The sequence below is a fragment of the Apis laboriosa genome, unplaced genomic scaffold (genome assembly GCF_014066325.1).
Source record: "Apis laboriosa isolate Shangri-la unplaced genomic scaffold, ASM1406632v1 scaffold14686_cov152, whole genome shotgun sequence".
NCBI classification, from domain to species: Eukaryota; Metazoa; Arthropoda; class Insecta; order Hymenoptera; family Apidae; genus Apis; species Apis laboriosa.
This window is the reverse complement of record NW_025221692.1, coordinates 121,831-135,628: the sequence shown is the minus strand read 5'-3', so window position 1 is coordinate 135,628 and position 13,798 is coordinate 121,831. Positions and strand designations below refer to the sequence as shown.

Here is a 13,798-nt window from a genome sequence, read left to right as displayed (position 1 = left end):
TCAAAAAAAAAAAAAAAAAGAATCTTGGCCGGAAAAAAACATCAGTCAGTTTTTTGCATATATTGCGTATTCTCGCTCACGATTAAACTGATTTAAATACAGACGTCTGAAAATTATAGGTAAGCGTAAGGAGTAGCGATCTCGTTTCAAAATCACCAGTTGTTGAACGCGTTAAAAACGAAGGTAAAAATCGGTTGATCGGTTATCAAGCCGGACAACTTGATTTCCAAACGCAATTCTCGTCGTCGAGTACGAGCGTGAAAAATTTTACGTTTCTTTTTTTCTTTCATCGAGTATTAGCAGCCTCGTATAATACGTCTTACACGCGACAGTGTTCGAGAGTCCAGTCGATCGTCCATTAATAAATTATAAAAGAAAGTGTGAATAATCGACGAGCAACGACGAGTCTTTATCGAATATCGGTAAACGAACGATAGGAAATCTGCTTCTCTTACAGTTTCGTGCATCGCGAAATCGTAAGTCACGATATTCTTCTTCCGTTCCCGATCTATTCCTCTTGGTTAACGAACAGCCGAAACAATATTTGATCCTTCGAATTTGATCCAATTAGCGTTTCAGGGGAGGGAAGAAAAGAAAAAACGAGGAAATTCTGACGATTGTCCTCCTCCCCCCTCCCCATTCGTGTTCCATTCGAGCATTCGATCGCGTGATTCGTCGGGGAGCCGTGAAAACGGCCGTGTCTCCGCTCCGTTCAATGAGCGTAAGTCATTCTTTCTGGATCATCGCGTGCGCCTCGCGATATCTCGAAGCGCGATATACAGGGTGGGCTTGCGGTACACGTGTTCATCTCGTAGGAGGTAGGATCCTACGAGCATCTCCCTTGATCTGCCCCCTTTCGCGAATTCGATCGATCGTCGAAAGAAATCCGTAAAAAAAAAAAAAAAAAGAAAATCCGTTCCGCGTCGCGGAACGAAGCGGCTCTCTGAAAGCTCTTGAAAAGATGAAGCCGAGAAGAATCGAGATATTATTTCATCGGCCATCGTTTAATTCCCTCCGCGAGGGAATCGATCGATCCTCGTCGATTTCCTGTGGCTGGGAGAGAGAGCGACAGAGAGAGAGAGAGAGAGAGAGATTTCGTAACTGGAACTTGACTGCCCTTAAACGCGTCGAAAAATCGAGGAGAATCTCTCCTTCTCTCGGGGAGAGGGGGACGGAGAGGAAGGCAAGAAGGGAAGGAAAGTATACCGAGTCGTGTCTGGAGAGGAGGGAGAAAGAGAGGAGAAAGAAAGGAGAGGAAGAGAGAGAGAGAGAGAGAGAGAGAGAAGAAGCAGAAAGGCAGAAGCAGCGGAGCTCTCTCGCTCCTCTCTCCTTCCCTCCTGAACCCATGAATTACGCGCGGCCACCTTGGCCGACTCGATAAGTGGACACCTTGTCAGGACTCGACTGGTATCCTATTTTTAAGGATGCTGTCAGGCAGGCCAGTTCGGTAACACCCTGTATATATCGGGCCGAGGTTCGGTAGTTGATTAGATTTAAAAGAATGCCCCGTCACCTGCACCGTTGAAAGGAGACTAGGCCCACGGGCGGACGGTGGTGGGGCGTACGGTGGGTCCGTGGATGGAGGAGAGGGAGGGGGGGGAGAGAGAGGCGAAGGAGGGAGGGGAAGGGAGGGAAGGGGAAGGGAGAGAAGGGGAGAGAAGGAGTGGGAGAGACGTGGGGATCGTGAGCAACGAGGGGCCCGAGCATGAGGCCCCAGCGATCACTGACCGCTTTCGCCGATCCCAGCCGCCAGCTAGCCACCTTTCAGCGGCGCAGCCATCGAAGGGGCATCCTCCTTCTTAAGGCTCATTCACATCGCTTCGCTAATCAAACCCGACAACCGAGGGGAGGGGGTAAAAAAGTGGACGGCGTGGATGCCTGCTCTCCTCTTCCCTCCCTGTTTCCAGGAGAAATCATCATGGGAATCCTTTCTTTAAAATCTCAAGGATTGCGCAATCACCCGAAATTTATCCATTTATCGTTAATCTTTCCCATAATATATATATATCTCTTTTAAAATCGCGCGCGACATTGAGCGAAAGCTGAGTTTCATTTTATAATTTTTTTCGATACGACGAGACGTATGTTTTGGAAGACGAAACATCTTTTTTTCGCGGAAATATCGTCGTTGTGAGATAACACGTCCGTTCTCTTTGAGTTTGGTTGTCTCTCTTTTTTTTTTTTTTTTTTTTTTTATTTTTGTAATCGATACGGTCTCCTCTGAGAACGCAGGTAGGATCTGTCGAGTGTTTACGCGGAAAGGAGGGACTTTTTCCTAGAAGTGCGCACAGGGACTCCCGTGTAAATGAGAAGCGATTAAGAGAAGGAGGCCGATTCGTCGCACTTTCGCCGTGATATCCCGATTAATTCGCGAAACACCGGATACCTGGTGACTGAATAAAACGTGGCCCATCGACGCGATACTCGCCGGCGTGGAAAGGTGAAATATTATACCGATTTAAGGCTACGGCCTTGGTAAAGATCTTATAATAAGAATCAATGAAACCGACCGAGAGGATTCGCTTCCACCACCGTTCACGATTTATTTTCCTACCCGATGTGATACTCAATAAACGCAACCCATCGTTATCTTCTTAAGCAAGGTAATTAGTCTCTAGATCCTTCTCAAATTATCCATTCCAAGTGACAAAGAATCGTGATTTTTTTTCTCCATCAAAAGATCGATCGAACTGATAAATGATATAATACTTGTTCGAATCGTTTATAACGTATCTTGAAAGGAATTGGTATCGAATGATTTGCAAATCTAAACTTGGTAGCGATTTCTTCTCGTTTTCCGATACGTATTATGCGTTGAATTTTCATCATCAGAATTTGAACCAGTGTTCGACAAATTTCGTTCCTTACAAAATTTTCAATTTTCTTTGTTCGATTATTTTCTATTCGCGTAATTTCGATGCTTTCATGTATCACGACACGTACACATTGCCTTGCTATTTCGATGATTCTTCGAATTTGCAAAATTGCAAAATTGCACGAAAATCACTTGCAGAAATATCGCGCCCATCGCTACTTTAGTCAATTAATCCGAAATCCGTTTCTCGTTTTCTCAAAGAGCACGCAGCTTATTATACCCCCGTTGGGACGGGATTTTTAAGATCTCCTCTTCTAAGATCGGTTGTTCGAAGATAAAAAAGAAAAAGAAGAAGAAGGTACACACGAAGGAAGTGGAACGAATCGAGGCCGATCACCGGCATTCATTTTACTAATGATACTTTTATTGGTCCGATGAAAATGATGTATCCTCCTATTTGAATTTCGATGAGTAAATCAACCGGTGGAACGTATTCGAGTGGCTGCCAAATGCTTGGTCCCCTACGTTTGGCCCAGGTAAAGGTAACAAATCACTTTTCAACGACGGGAGATGGAAGCTACCGAGCACTGTTTTCTGAAAGGAGGCGGATCACTCCTTTTCCCTCCCTCTCTCTCTTTCTCTCTCTCTCTCTCTCTCTCTCTGCTCCACGGGAAGGGAACCACTTGACGTGTCCCTAACACACGATTCCTGACACAATGCGTCCGATCGTTTTACACTGAATGGGAGCCGGGAATGCGCGAATCCCAAACAGACCATAAAGCTAATAATGACGAGGCGGAAAACGGGCCGTGAAAGGAAAGTATTTCATTCTCTACTTTTACAAAAAAAAAAAAAAAAAAAAAAAAAAGAAAAAAGAAAAAAGAGCCACGCGTATCCCCCGCGTATTCAAGGCGTGAGCGGCGACGACACGCGCTCCGTCCATCGTCACCGCGATGATAAATTTCGATCGATCGATCCCGAAAGATTTTCGAAACGCGAAAAAAAACAGACGAGGAGAAAGAGCCGCGTAATTTCGAAGAATTGTTCCGAGATGATTCTCCTCGTTCGCCATCGGTAGCCAAGCGGCAGACGGAGAGAGAATTTTCAATTCCGCGAAAATTCCGCACAAAAGGACAATGTATGTCTCTTCTATCCCCCCTCCCGCGCCTCCCTCGTGTAACACGCGTCGGATACGCGTCGCCAACAGCCACTCGCGCGGATTATAAATCGGCGAAACCACGGATGAAAGAGTCGCAAGGAGTGGAAAGATAAAAGAGGAGGCGGAAAAGGGATGGAGGGAAGAGGCTAGTTGCAAAATGCTAGCCGGTGTACTCTCTCGCGACAACTGGAATGCGAATGGGAACGGGATTCGCACAAAGGCATTGAGCGCGAACATTCTTTTTCGAGGTTTCATTCCCCGTGACAGAATCGTAGAAACGATGTGAGAACAGATGACGGTGAGGCGAGGCGTTTCACGGACGAATCGAACTCGGCAATACGGCCGAGTGGAACGAGGCAGGAGTGGAGGGGCAAAAGGGCCGAGGGAGGAAGAGAGGCGAGAGTGAGAGAGAGAGAGAGAGAGAGAGAGAGAGAGAGAGAGAGAAGAAGCGAAGGAGAAGAGGAAGGAACGCGAGGAGGCGAGGAGAGGGGCAGAGGCGAAACGAGCGAGATCGAGCTAACTGAAACTACCAGGGGTGGGACGAGGAGGCCCCGATCGACGCGGTGGATGGAGGCTGCAGATGCTGGAGAGGAGCCACTGTAAAGGGCCCGGAGAGTGTACCTGTCTTGTTTTTATAGGCTTGCCAGAACGTCGGGCCCCGGCAGAACGGACTACGACTACGACGAAGACGACGAAGACGAAGACGAAGACGAAGACGAGGACGAGGACGAAGACGACCACGACGACGAGGACGACGACCACGACCACGACCACGACCACGAACCACGACCACGACGGCTACGACCACGGCGACGAGGAGTGAGAAGGTGTAAAGGTGGGGGAAGGGAAGGCGGGCGGGGAGGGGCAGAGAGGCGAGGAGAAAGGTGGGAAGGGTGGGCGGAGGGGCGAGGGTAGCGGTGGCAGTTCGGGCCTTACAACTTGCCAACCAGTCCTCGGAGAACCGTGGGTCTTACCGGAGCCGTATATACACACGCGTGTCGACGCCCAACGTCACTTTTCGTCCGTTTCGAGGATTTTTATCCTCCTTTCGGGAGGAATAACGCGAGCCAGTGTATCGATACCATTCTCGGAGAGGTCGGTGAACACCCGAACCCACGCCCGTTCTTCGAAACCGTGTTCACAAAGGAGGATAGGACACGAGAGAGAGGATGAAATCTCCAGGATTATAAATCGTCTTGCTTATATACGGGCGCGCGCGCGCGCGCGCGCATACTCGTACGTGCATCGAGAGAAAAGATCGTAGAATATTCGCGAAAGGTGTATATATATATATATACATATATATATCTTTCGATCGATTTAAAAAGGGGGGAAGGGGGAGAAGAAGCAAAGGAGAAAAAAAGAAATCTTTTTATATCGCGAGGAGGAGAGAGAAAGAGAGAAGGAAAGAAAGAGAGAGAGAGAGAGAGAGGAGAGGATAAGAAGCGAGAGAGGATGGGCGACGTGAGGTAGAGAGATCGGCGGGTCTGATTGGACTTAAATGGATCGCGGCCGGTTTCGCGACAGATAGAGGAGCTGGAGCCGTGGGAGCCGTGTTCGCGTGAGATTTGATGGAAGATTGAGAGAGAGAAACGGGCGGAAAGATGCGGGGAAGTCCTGCGTTCTTCGCCATAATTCTAGGCACGATATTCGGTGTCCTCGGCGCGTCCCTGAGCAAGGCGCTCCGGTACAAAGCGCCGGACGAGTGCAAGTGGGTCGCGACCGGCGACACCGAGGACGACGTGTCGCTGGTGTGCCGTTTGAGGACTATTAACAGCGAGTTGGAGAACACCAACTTCAGCGTGATACAACCGCAGCACACGGTCCGTCTCAGGTTGGAATGCAGCGACGCCTTGTTCTACCAGAGCTCGTTGAGCGCGGGCAGTTTCAGGCCGTTGGTCGAGTTGCGCGAGCTCGTGATCGAGTATTGCAAGATCGGCAATCTGTCGGACGACGCGTTCAAAGGGTTGAAGGAGTTGAGGAATTTGACGGTGAGGACGCACAACACCGATTGGTCCGCGATGGCGTTGGACGTGTCGGGCGGTGCGTTCACCGACGAGTTGAAGCAGTTGGAGAAATTGGATCTGGGGGAGAACAACATGTGGAGTATACCGGAGGGCGCCCTTTGCCCCCTCGTCAATCTGGAGATATTGAATTTGACGAGGAATCGGTTACGGGACGTGACGAGTTTTCGTTTCACCGGCGCCTCGAGATGCCTGTCGAAATTGAAGGAATTGGACCTGAGCAACAACAGCGTGGAATCGTTGCCGACCGCGGCCTTCTCCGGTTTGACGAGGCTGCACAGCCTCGACCTACGGTGCAACGCCATCAGCTTCATGGCGGATCGGGCGTTCGAGGGCCTCTCCTCGTTGGCCATCTTGAGGCTGGCCGACAATCGGCTCGCCAGCCTCCCGCCCGAGTTGTTCAGCGACGCGAGGAACATCCAGGAGATCCATCTTCGGAACAACACGTTGAACGTGTTGCCCCCGGGTTTGTTCACCGAGCTCACCCAATTGTTGGTGCTCGACCTCTCCCACAACGAGTTGACCGCCGAATGGGTGAACGCGGCCACCTTCGTCGGTTTGGTACGGTTGGTGGTGCTCGACCTGTCCAACAATCGCATCGCCCGCCTCGACCCGACCGTGTTCCGCGACCTCTACAGCCTTCAGATACTCCGGTTGCAGGAGAATCTGTTGGAGAGCCTGCCCGAGAACACGTTCTCGGCCCTCTACAATCTTCACACGTTGCTGCTCAGCTACAACTTGCTAACCGTCATCGACGCGACCACGCTGAGCGGCCTCTACGTGCTCAATCTGCTCTCGTTGGACAACAACAGGCTGCACACGATAAACCCGGCCGCCCTCAGGAACGCCTCGTCCCTCCAAGAGTTCCACCTGAACCGTAACCAGCTCGAGTCGGTCCCGGACGCGCTCAAAGCCACACCCCTTCTCCGTACCCTCGACCTCGGCGAGAATCTCATCTCGGAGATACCGAGCGGCACGTTCGACCACGTGTCCCAACTTTACGGGCTTCGATTGACCGAGAATCATATCGGCAATCTGAGCAAAGGTGTTTTCGATCGTATCAAGGAGTTGAAGATATTGAATCTCGCCATGAATCGTATACAATACATCGAGCCGGGCACGTTCGACGAGAACGCAAACCTCCAAGCGATCCGTCTCGACGGAAATCAATTGACGGACATCGCGGGCCTCTTCACCAATCTGTCCAACCTCGTCTGGCTAAACGTGAGCGACAACAAGCTGAGATGGTTCGACTACGCGATGATACCGACCGGATTGCAATGGCTCGACATACACTCGAACGAGATACGGGAGCTGGGCAATTACTTCGAGATCGAGAGCCAGTTGAATTTGAGCATATTCGACGCGAGCGAGAACAAGCTGACCGAGATCACGGGCAACGCGATACCGATGAGCGTGGAGAGGCTGTACTTGAACGACAACCAGATATCCAAGGTGCAGAGTTACTCGTTCTTCAAGAAGCCCAACTTGACCACGGTCGAGTTGAAAGGGAATCAGATACGGAACTTGGAGCCGTACGCGTTGAGGATCAGCGCCGTCCCACCCGACAAACCTCTTCCGGAGTTCTACATCGGGGACAATCAGTATCTGTGCGACTGTACCATGGAATGGTTGCAACGGGTCAACAGGCAGAATCAGACGAGGGTGCAACCGCGCGTCATGGATTTGGAGAGCATCTACTGCAAGCTCCTCTACGATCGGGAGCACGCGTTCGTCCCTCTGGTCGAGGCGTCCCACTCCCAGTTTTTGTGCAAATACGACACCCATTGCTTCGCCCTGTGCCACTGCTGCGACTTCGACGCCTGCGACTGCGAGATGACCTGCCCCTCCAACTGCACGTGCTACCACGATCAATCGTGGTCGGCCAACGTGGTCGACTGCTCCAACGGTGGCCACGCCAGCAAACTGCCCGAACAGATACCGATGGACGCGACCCGCCTCTACCTGGACGGGAACGATCTCCGCCTCGTCTCCAGCCACGCTTTCATCGGCCGCAAGAAGCTCAAGGTGTTGTTCCTCAACTCGTCCAACATCGAGATCGTGCAGAATCGATCGTTCAACGGGCTCAGGGATCTGGAGGATCTCCACCTCCAGGACAACAAGATCCGAGAGTTGAAGGGGCACGAGTTCGAGGGATTGGACGCGTTGAGGCTGCTCTACCTGCACAGGAATCGGATCTCCTCGATCGGAAACGACACCTTCTCCACCCTACGATCGTTGCGCGTCCTTCGATTGGAGGGGAATCGGTTGACGGTGCTCGCCGTGTGGACGCTCCCCGACTCGATCGAGATCAGTTTGTCGGGGAACCCGTGGTCCTGCGAGTGCGACTACCTTCGAAGTTATCGGGAGTGGATCCGCGAGCCGAACGTGCGCGTCACGGACGCGTCCGCGTTGCGATGCGTGTACAACGTGACGGAGTTCGAGGCGTTCGGCGACCAGGTGTTCGCGGACAACGAGTTCGGTTTCCGCCTCGTGGCCGACGGGAGGAGCGCGGAGGAGGAGAAGCGCGGCAACGAGAGCGCTTCGTGCACGGGCGCAGCGAGCGTCGAGAACGACGCGCATCGAAACCTCACCAAGACCATCATCGAGAAACAAGTGTTGCAGGATTACCTCCCCCTGCTCGTAACCACCCTGGTCGCCTCCTCGTTGGTGGTGCTCCTGTGCCTGCTCGGGTTCGTGTTCCGCCAAGAGCTTCGCGTGTGGTTCCACTCGAGATTCGGGGTGAGGATATTCTACAGGAGCCACGAGGTGGACCGCGACGACAGGGACAAACTGTTCGACGCGTTCATCAGCTACAGTTCCAAGGACGAGGCGTTCGTCGCCGAGGAACTGGCCCCCGTCCTCGAGATGGGCAACCCCTCCTACAAACTGTGCCTCCACTACCGCGACTTCCCCGTCGGCAGCTTCATAGCCGACACCATCGTCCAGGCGGTCGAGTCCTCGAGGAGGACGATAATGGTGCTGTCGGAGAACTTCATCAAGTCGGAGTGGTGCCGGTTCGACTTCAAATCGGCCCACCATCAGGTGTTGCGCGATCGGAGGAGGAGGTTGATCCTCGTCCTGGTCGGCGACGTTCATCAACGGGACCTCGACCCGGACATCAGGCTCTATCTCAAGACCAACACCTACTTGCAATGGGGCGACAAGCTGTTCTGGGAGAAGCTGCGGTTCGCCTTGCCCGACGTGCCCAACAATCAGAGGACCACGCAGAGGACGAGGCAACCGCCGCCTGTCCGACGCCAGCACAACAACAGGACGTCCAACGGATCGCGAACCGTCTCCGTGCACATATGAACCACCTTCCAACCGCGCGCTTTCGTTCTCGGTGTCTTCGTTCCCAGCTGTTTCTATCTGTGCGTGTGTGCATGTGTCTGCCTGTGTGCGTGTGAGTGTATACATATATATATATATATATAATATATGCTGCACACCGCGCTTTTCTTCCGGTGCGGGATTGTGGGATTGTGGGCGTAGCCGTGAATTTCAAAGCGATGGTGCGCCAAGACTTCGGCATTGCCGAGGGAAGGGTTTCAGTGCGTTTCCTTTATACAATAGGTGCAATAAGGTGGTAAAATACGTACGAGTGTAAATACTAGTGGATTCTTCCGAGTGTATAAAGTGTTTTCCACAAGAGAAGGGATTTTTGTGTTTTTTCTCGTGCGAAGTATAACAAGAAAAAAAAAAAAAGAAAAAGAAACAACGAAAAGTGTGAACTCGTGTCGAGAACTCGTGGGAAGAGAGAAAGAGAGAGAGAGAGGAAAAGAAAAAGACAATTCCACGAAGAGAGAAACAGTGTGTGCTTTTGTAAATAGAGAAGAGAAATGGATGGAGAGAGAGAGAGAGAGAGAGAGAGAGAGAGAGAGAGAGAGAGAGAGAGAGAGAGAGAGAAAAAGAGAGAGTGATTATATAATATTTAAGGTGCTTCCCTCGTGGTTATACTATGGTGTCTGTACATTGCGGCGAGTCAGTGAGTTTTGCTAGATAGCTTATAAAAAAAATCGTTGTAAATACGTCTTCTGCGTCTCTATCGGCAATGTAATTGGTTGATCGAGGTTAATTTAAAAAAAGGGTGCGTGAAGAGAGATCTCGTCGGACGAGAGATTTATTTATTCTCTTGGAATCACCCATGTGCGATATCTTCTCTGATATACATATATATATATATATATACACGCTCGCGGTGTGCCATGTGAATTTACCAACTTTAACCAACACCCTAGGCGCCATATCGCGTACGAAAGGATGTGTACGAAATTGCGACGGAAATCCACGCGAAAGAAGAAGTTGGAACGATTCGTGGAAAAATGGAATAATCGATCGAGTTTCCTCTTCGAGTTTTTCCGTGAAACTCTTTCGAGTTTTTTCAATTTTCGAAAATACGATTGACGCGTGGTGAGTGTCGTCCACGAGAGCCGACCACGGATAACACGCCAGATTCCTCCTTTGATCGTGCGCGTTCAATCCAACGTGTATTTAATTTGTATCTATAAGACCGGCCAACTTTAAATATCTCCCTCCAAGGCTAAGCGACGATCGTTCTTTTATCATGTTATATCAATCACTTCCTTTCTTTTGTAAAGTATTAACATATTGCGTGCAACTTCTATATTCTTATTTATTTCGCCCGGAAAAACGTTGAACGGAGGCATCGCGTGGATGTTCAGAGACGCGCGGGGCACGGTTTTCCGTCGCATGCGAGGCCTCTGCTTGAATTCGACGGTCTACTATCTTCGTTTTTTATTTCCCTCTCGTTATTATTTCTTCTTCTTCTTTTTTCCCGAATTTTTCTCGAAGAGCCAAGAGGGATGTCGTAGAAGAAAAATTAATGTTAATTTCTCTTAATCGGACTCGAGGAGAGAAAGTGAGACGGTCGGATTCGAGAGAGAGAGAAAGAGAGAAAAAAAGGTGCGCGTCACGCAATGAAACCGAAACCGAAAACGATCGTTATAAATAAATTCGTGAACACGATGTACAAACAAATGTGAGATCAATCCCCTCTTCAGCTTTCCTCGCAAGCGATTTTCATACGTTTTCATTCTCATACTACTCCCTTTTGCAAATTATTACCCCGACGAGGACGACGTGAAAGATAATGTTAGAATAATAAAAAAAAAAAAACCTGTGACTGAACAATAAAATGCTCTATTTTTATGTTTTTAAAATTATCCGTCTTTTGTTATTCTCCACGTTCCCTCTTGTACAAGCACAACCGATTTCGATATATCTCGATAAAGAGTACGCGTCAAAAATATTTGCACTCGGGGCGTAAAAACTTTGGTCAAAAACTTCTCAGGGAAGAAGGATTTCGTTAAGCACGAAACGATACTTTATGCTAATCGAGTCACGTCTGTTTACATTGTCATCACGTTTCGTTACCGTTACATCAACGGAATAAGTAACGACCGCCTCGTTGTAATAGAAATCAGATGATTCGGTAAAAAGAGCGTGCGGAGCCTAGCCTTTGATCCTATTCAGCTAGTACAAAAGCGAGGCGGGAAGTGAATAGAGAGAAGACGCCGAGTTTTTTTTTTTTTTTTTTTTTTCCCAAATGGCGTGATCGATTCGCTCCGTGGCAAAAAGGTGCTAAAAGACGCGATCGAAAAGGGAATAATACCGATACGAATACGTGAAATTCATCTTGGTTAACGGTCGAGCTTCCCTCCGATCCACCTCACTGTTTTAGAATCTTACACGATCTCCGTTTCGATCCGGTTCGAACGGTGGTCAGGAAATTTGGTTTGCATACGCTTCCCAGCCCCAACAATTTACATAAAGTGGCAACTTCGTGGCGTACCCTCGATCGATCCTCTCGTAATCAAATTACACGCGCCCCTGGGAACTTTCCTTTTCCACCAGTTTGCCAATGGTGTGTCTCGTATCGATGAATCAACGACGATTATTAAATACGATTCGATATTATATTCTGATTCGATCAAACAAAATAAATAAATAAATCCAATAGAATTATTGGATTGAATATTTTTCTTTTAAATTTTCTATTCCGAGCGAAAGGGTAGGATATTAATAAAACGCATAAAGTGTAGAGTAAAACGGTGAATGGCGGATTGAACGGTTTGGAAATTTTTAATTCGAGATAATTCGATATATCGAAGAACAGAATCGACACGGATAGGCGAAATGTCAGGGATTCGATATGTCGAGGCGAAGCGGTTCGAGCCGTAATTTGCATCGATACGCGATCGTGCCGGTTAGTAGCGCTATCGGTTGCCCGTGATTACGCGTAATCTGCGTGTAATCGAGGCGCGAGAATCGGCACGGGATGCGCAACAGATATGACGCAAACCTGCGCTACCCACGTTACGAATAACGTTACGAGTACGCGTCCACCGAGTCGCGAATTAATGGAAAAGGCGAAGCGAGACAACTCCCCGCGCAACTCCTCTCTCCGGTTTGCGGTTTTCACCGTCTCCTTAGGAATTCTCATTACGTTGATAATGTTGATAATTGGCGAGTTGGGACGAAGGAAATTCCGTGTCCGACGCTCGAGTCGTTTGCATCGAGATTGACCGGCGTGAAAGTTTCGCTATCCCCTTGGAACTTTGTCCTGACGGGATTAGATTGCGTTTAGGATACGAAATCGAACGAAGAAACGTTAGATTGACCAGGTAATTGGTATTATATCCAAGTAATATCAAAGTGATTTTAAAAAATATCACGAGAGCGTCTCTATTTATCTTCGACTCTTGCTACGTTTTATATAACGAAATATTATAGGAAGAAAGGGAAAAAAGGCAATATTCGATCTACGATCTGTTTCATCCCAACGCAACTCGATAATAATTCGATAAAAATCCGATAAGCGGAAAGAGTTGGTCGAAAACTCTGGAGGTAGAAGTAAGCCTGCAACGTTATTTACGCGAATATCAAATTCCAGCTCGCGTATCATCCCCTTATATAAGTAATCCAAAGATTAATAGTAAGAAAATAGTAGTAAAAGTTTCGAGAACACGACGCTCGAATAACATTACTCGCGATTAAAATCCATTCCGCGAAACCCCGTTGTCCCGAACAGGCAAGACCCTCCACGCGAATGTAACGTCACGGGTGTTTAGCATTCGTACGCGCCTAAGTACGCGCGTATATACGACGTAGTGGACAATTACCGAAATATGAATTGCAAATTTCCAAGTATAAATTCGATCGTTCCACGATCGACCACGCGCTAGAATCGTTCCGATCTATTTAAACCCGATTCAATTACTTCTCTTATCACCACGGATTATTAAGTGTTTACGGTACGTAAATCCAATCCGCGAAATATATTTATATATATATATATCTTCGTCGCCTGTTTTTCCTTTATCGAAACTCGTAGCTCGCATATCGCCACGCGTCTCGACTCGATCCTGTTCCGCCACTTTTCTAATTAACAACCCCCTTGAACAACGTATCTCGTACGTTCCACGCTGAAAGCCTCGGATATAATTCCACGGGGCGTGGAAAAATTCGCGCAACCTGTTGCGACTACCGTGCGCCAAACAATTCGAGGAAGAATTATGCGAGCAGCTTTAAAGTTTAAAGTCGATCGAGAACGGTGATCGATTCGGTAAAAGATCGGGAGAGACGCGATTTAAGAGCAAGATTAAGATGGAGCGGAGAAGGATGGACGATATTTAAGAGTTGAAGAAAAAAGGACGTGACTTTTTTTCAACCGATTGTTCGAATGGCAAATATTGCCGATTTTATTTCGTATTTTGGGACGAGTTCTTTTTTATTTTTTTTTTTTTTTTTGGAGAGAGATGCGCACACTTTGGAATT

The 13,798-nt window shown here is 48.8% G+C and overlaps 2 protein-coding genes across 2 annotated transcripts in view; one reads left to right on the top strand and one right to left on the bottom strand.

The window, feature by feature from the left end:
- LOC122710417 (lysine-specific histone demethylase 1A) overlaps nucleotides 1-13,798 on the bottom strand; it is a 100,920-nt gene that overhangs the window by 48,265 nt on the left and 38,857 nt on the right. The gene's annotated exons all lie outside the window — the stretch shown is intronic.
- On the top strand, nucleotides 5,579-9,313 carry LOC122710414 (toll-like receptor Tollo). The gene has a single exon (XM_043928255.1). It carries the CDS (start codon nucleotides 5,579-5,581, stop codon nucleotides 9,311-9,313), a length of 3,735 nt encoding a protein of 1,244 aa, XP_043784190.1.

Bases quoted from the DNA above. Each gene is read 5' to 3' on its own strand.
- LOC122710414 (XM_043928255.1), top strand. From the start codon at position 5,579: ATGCGGGGAAGTCCTGCGTTCTTCGCCATAATTCTAGGCACGATATTC.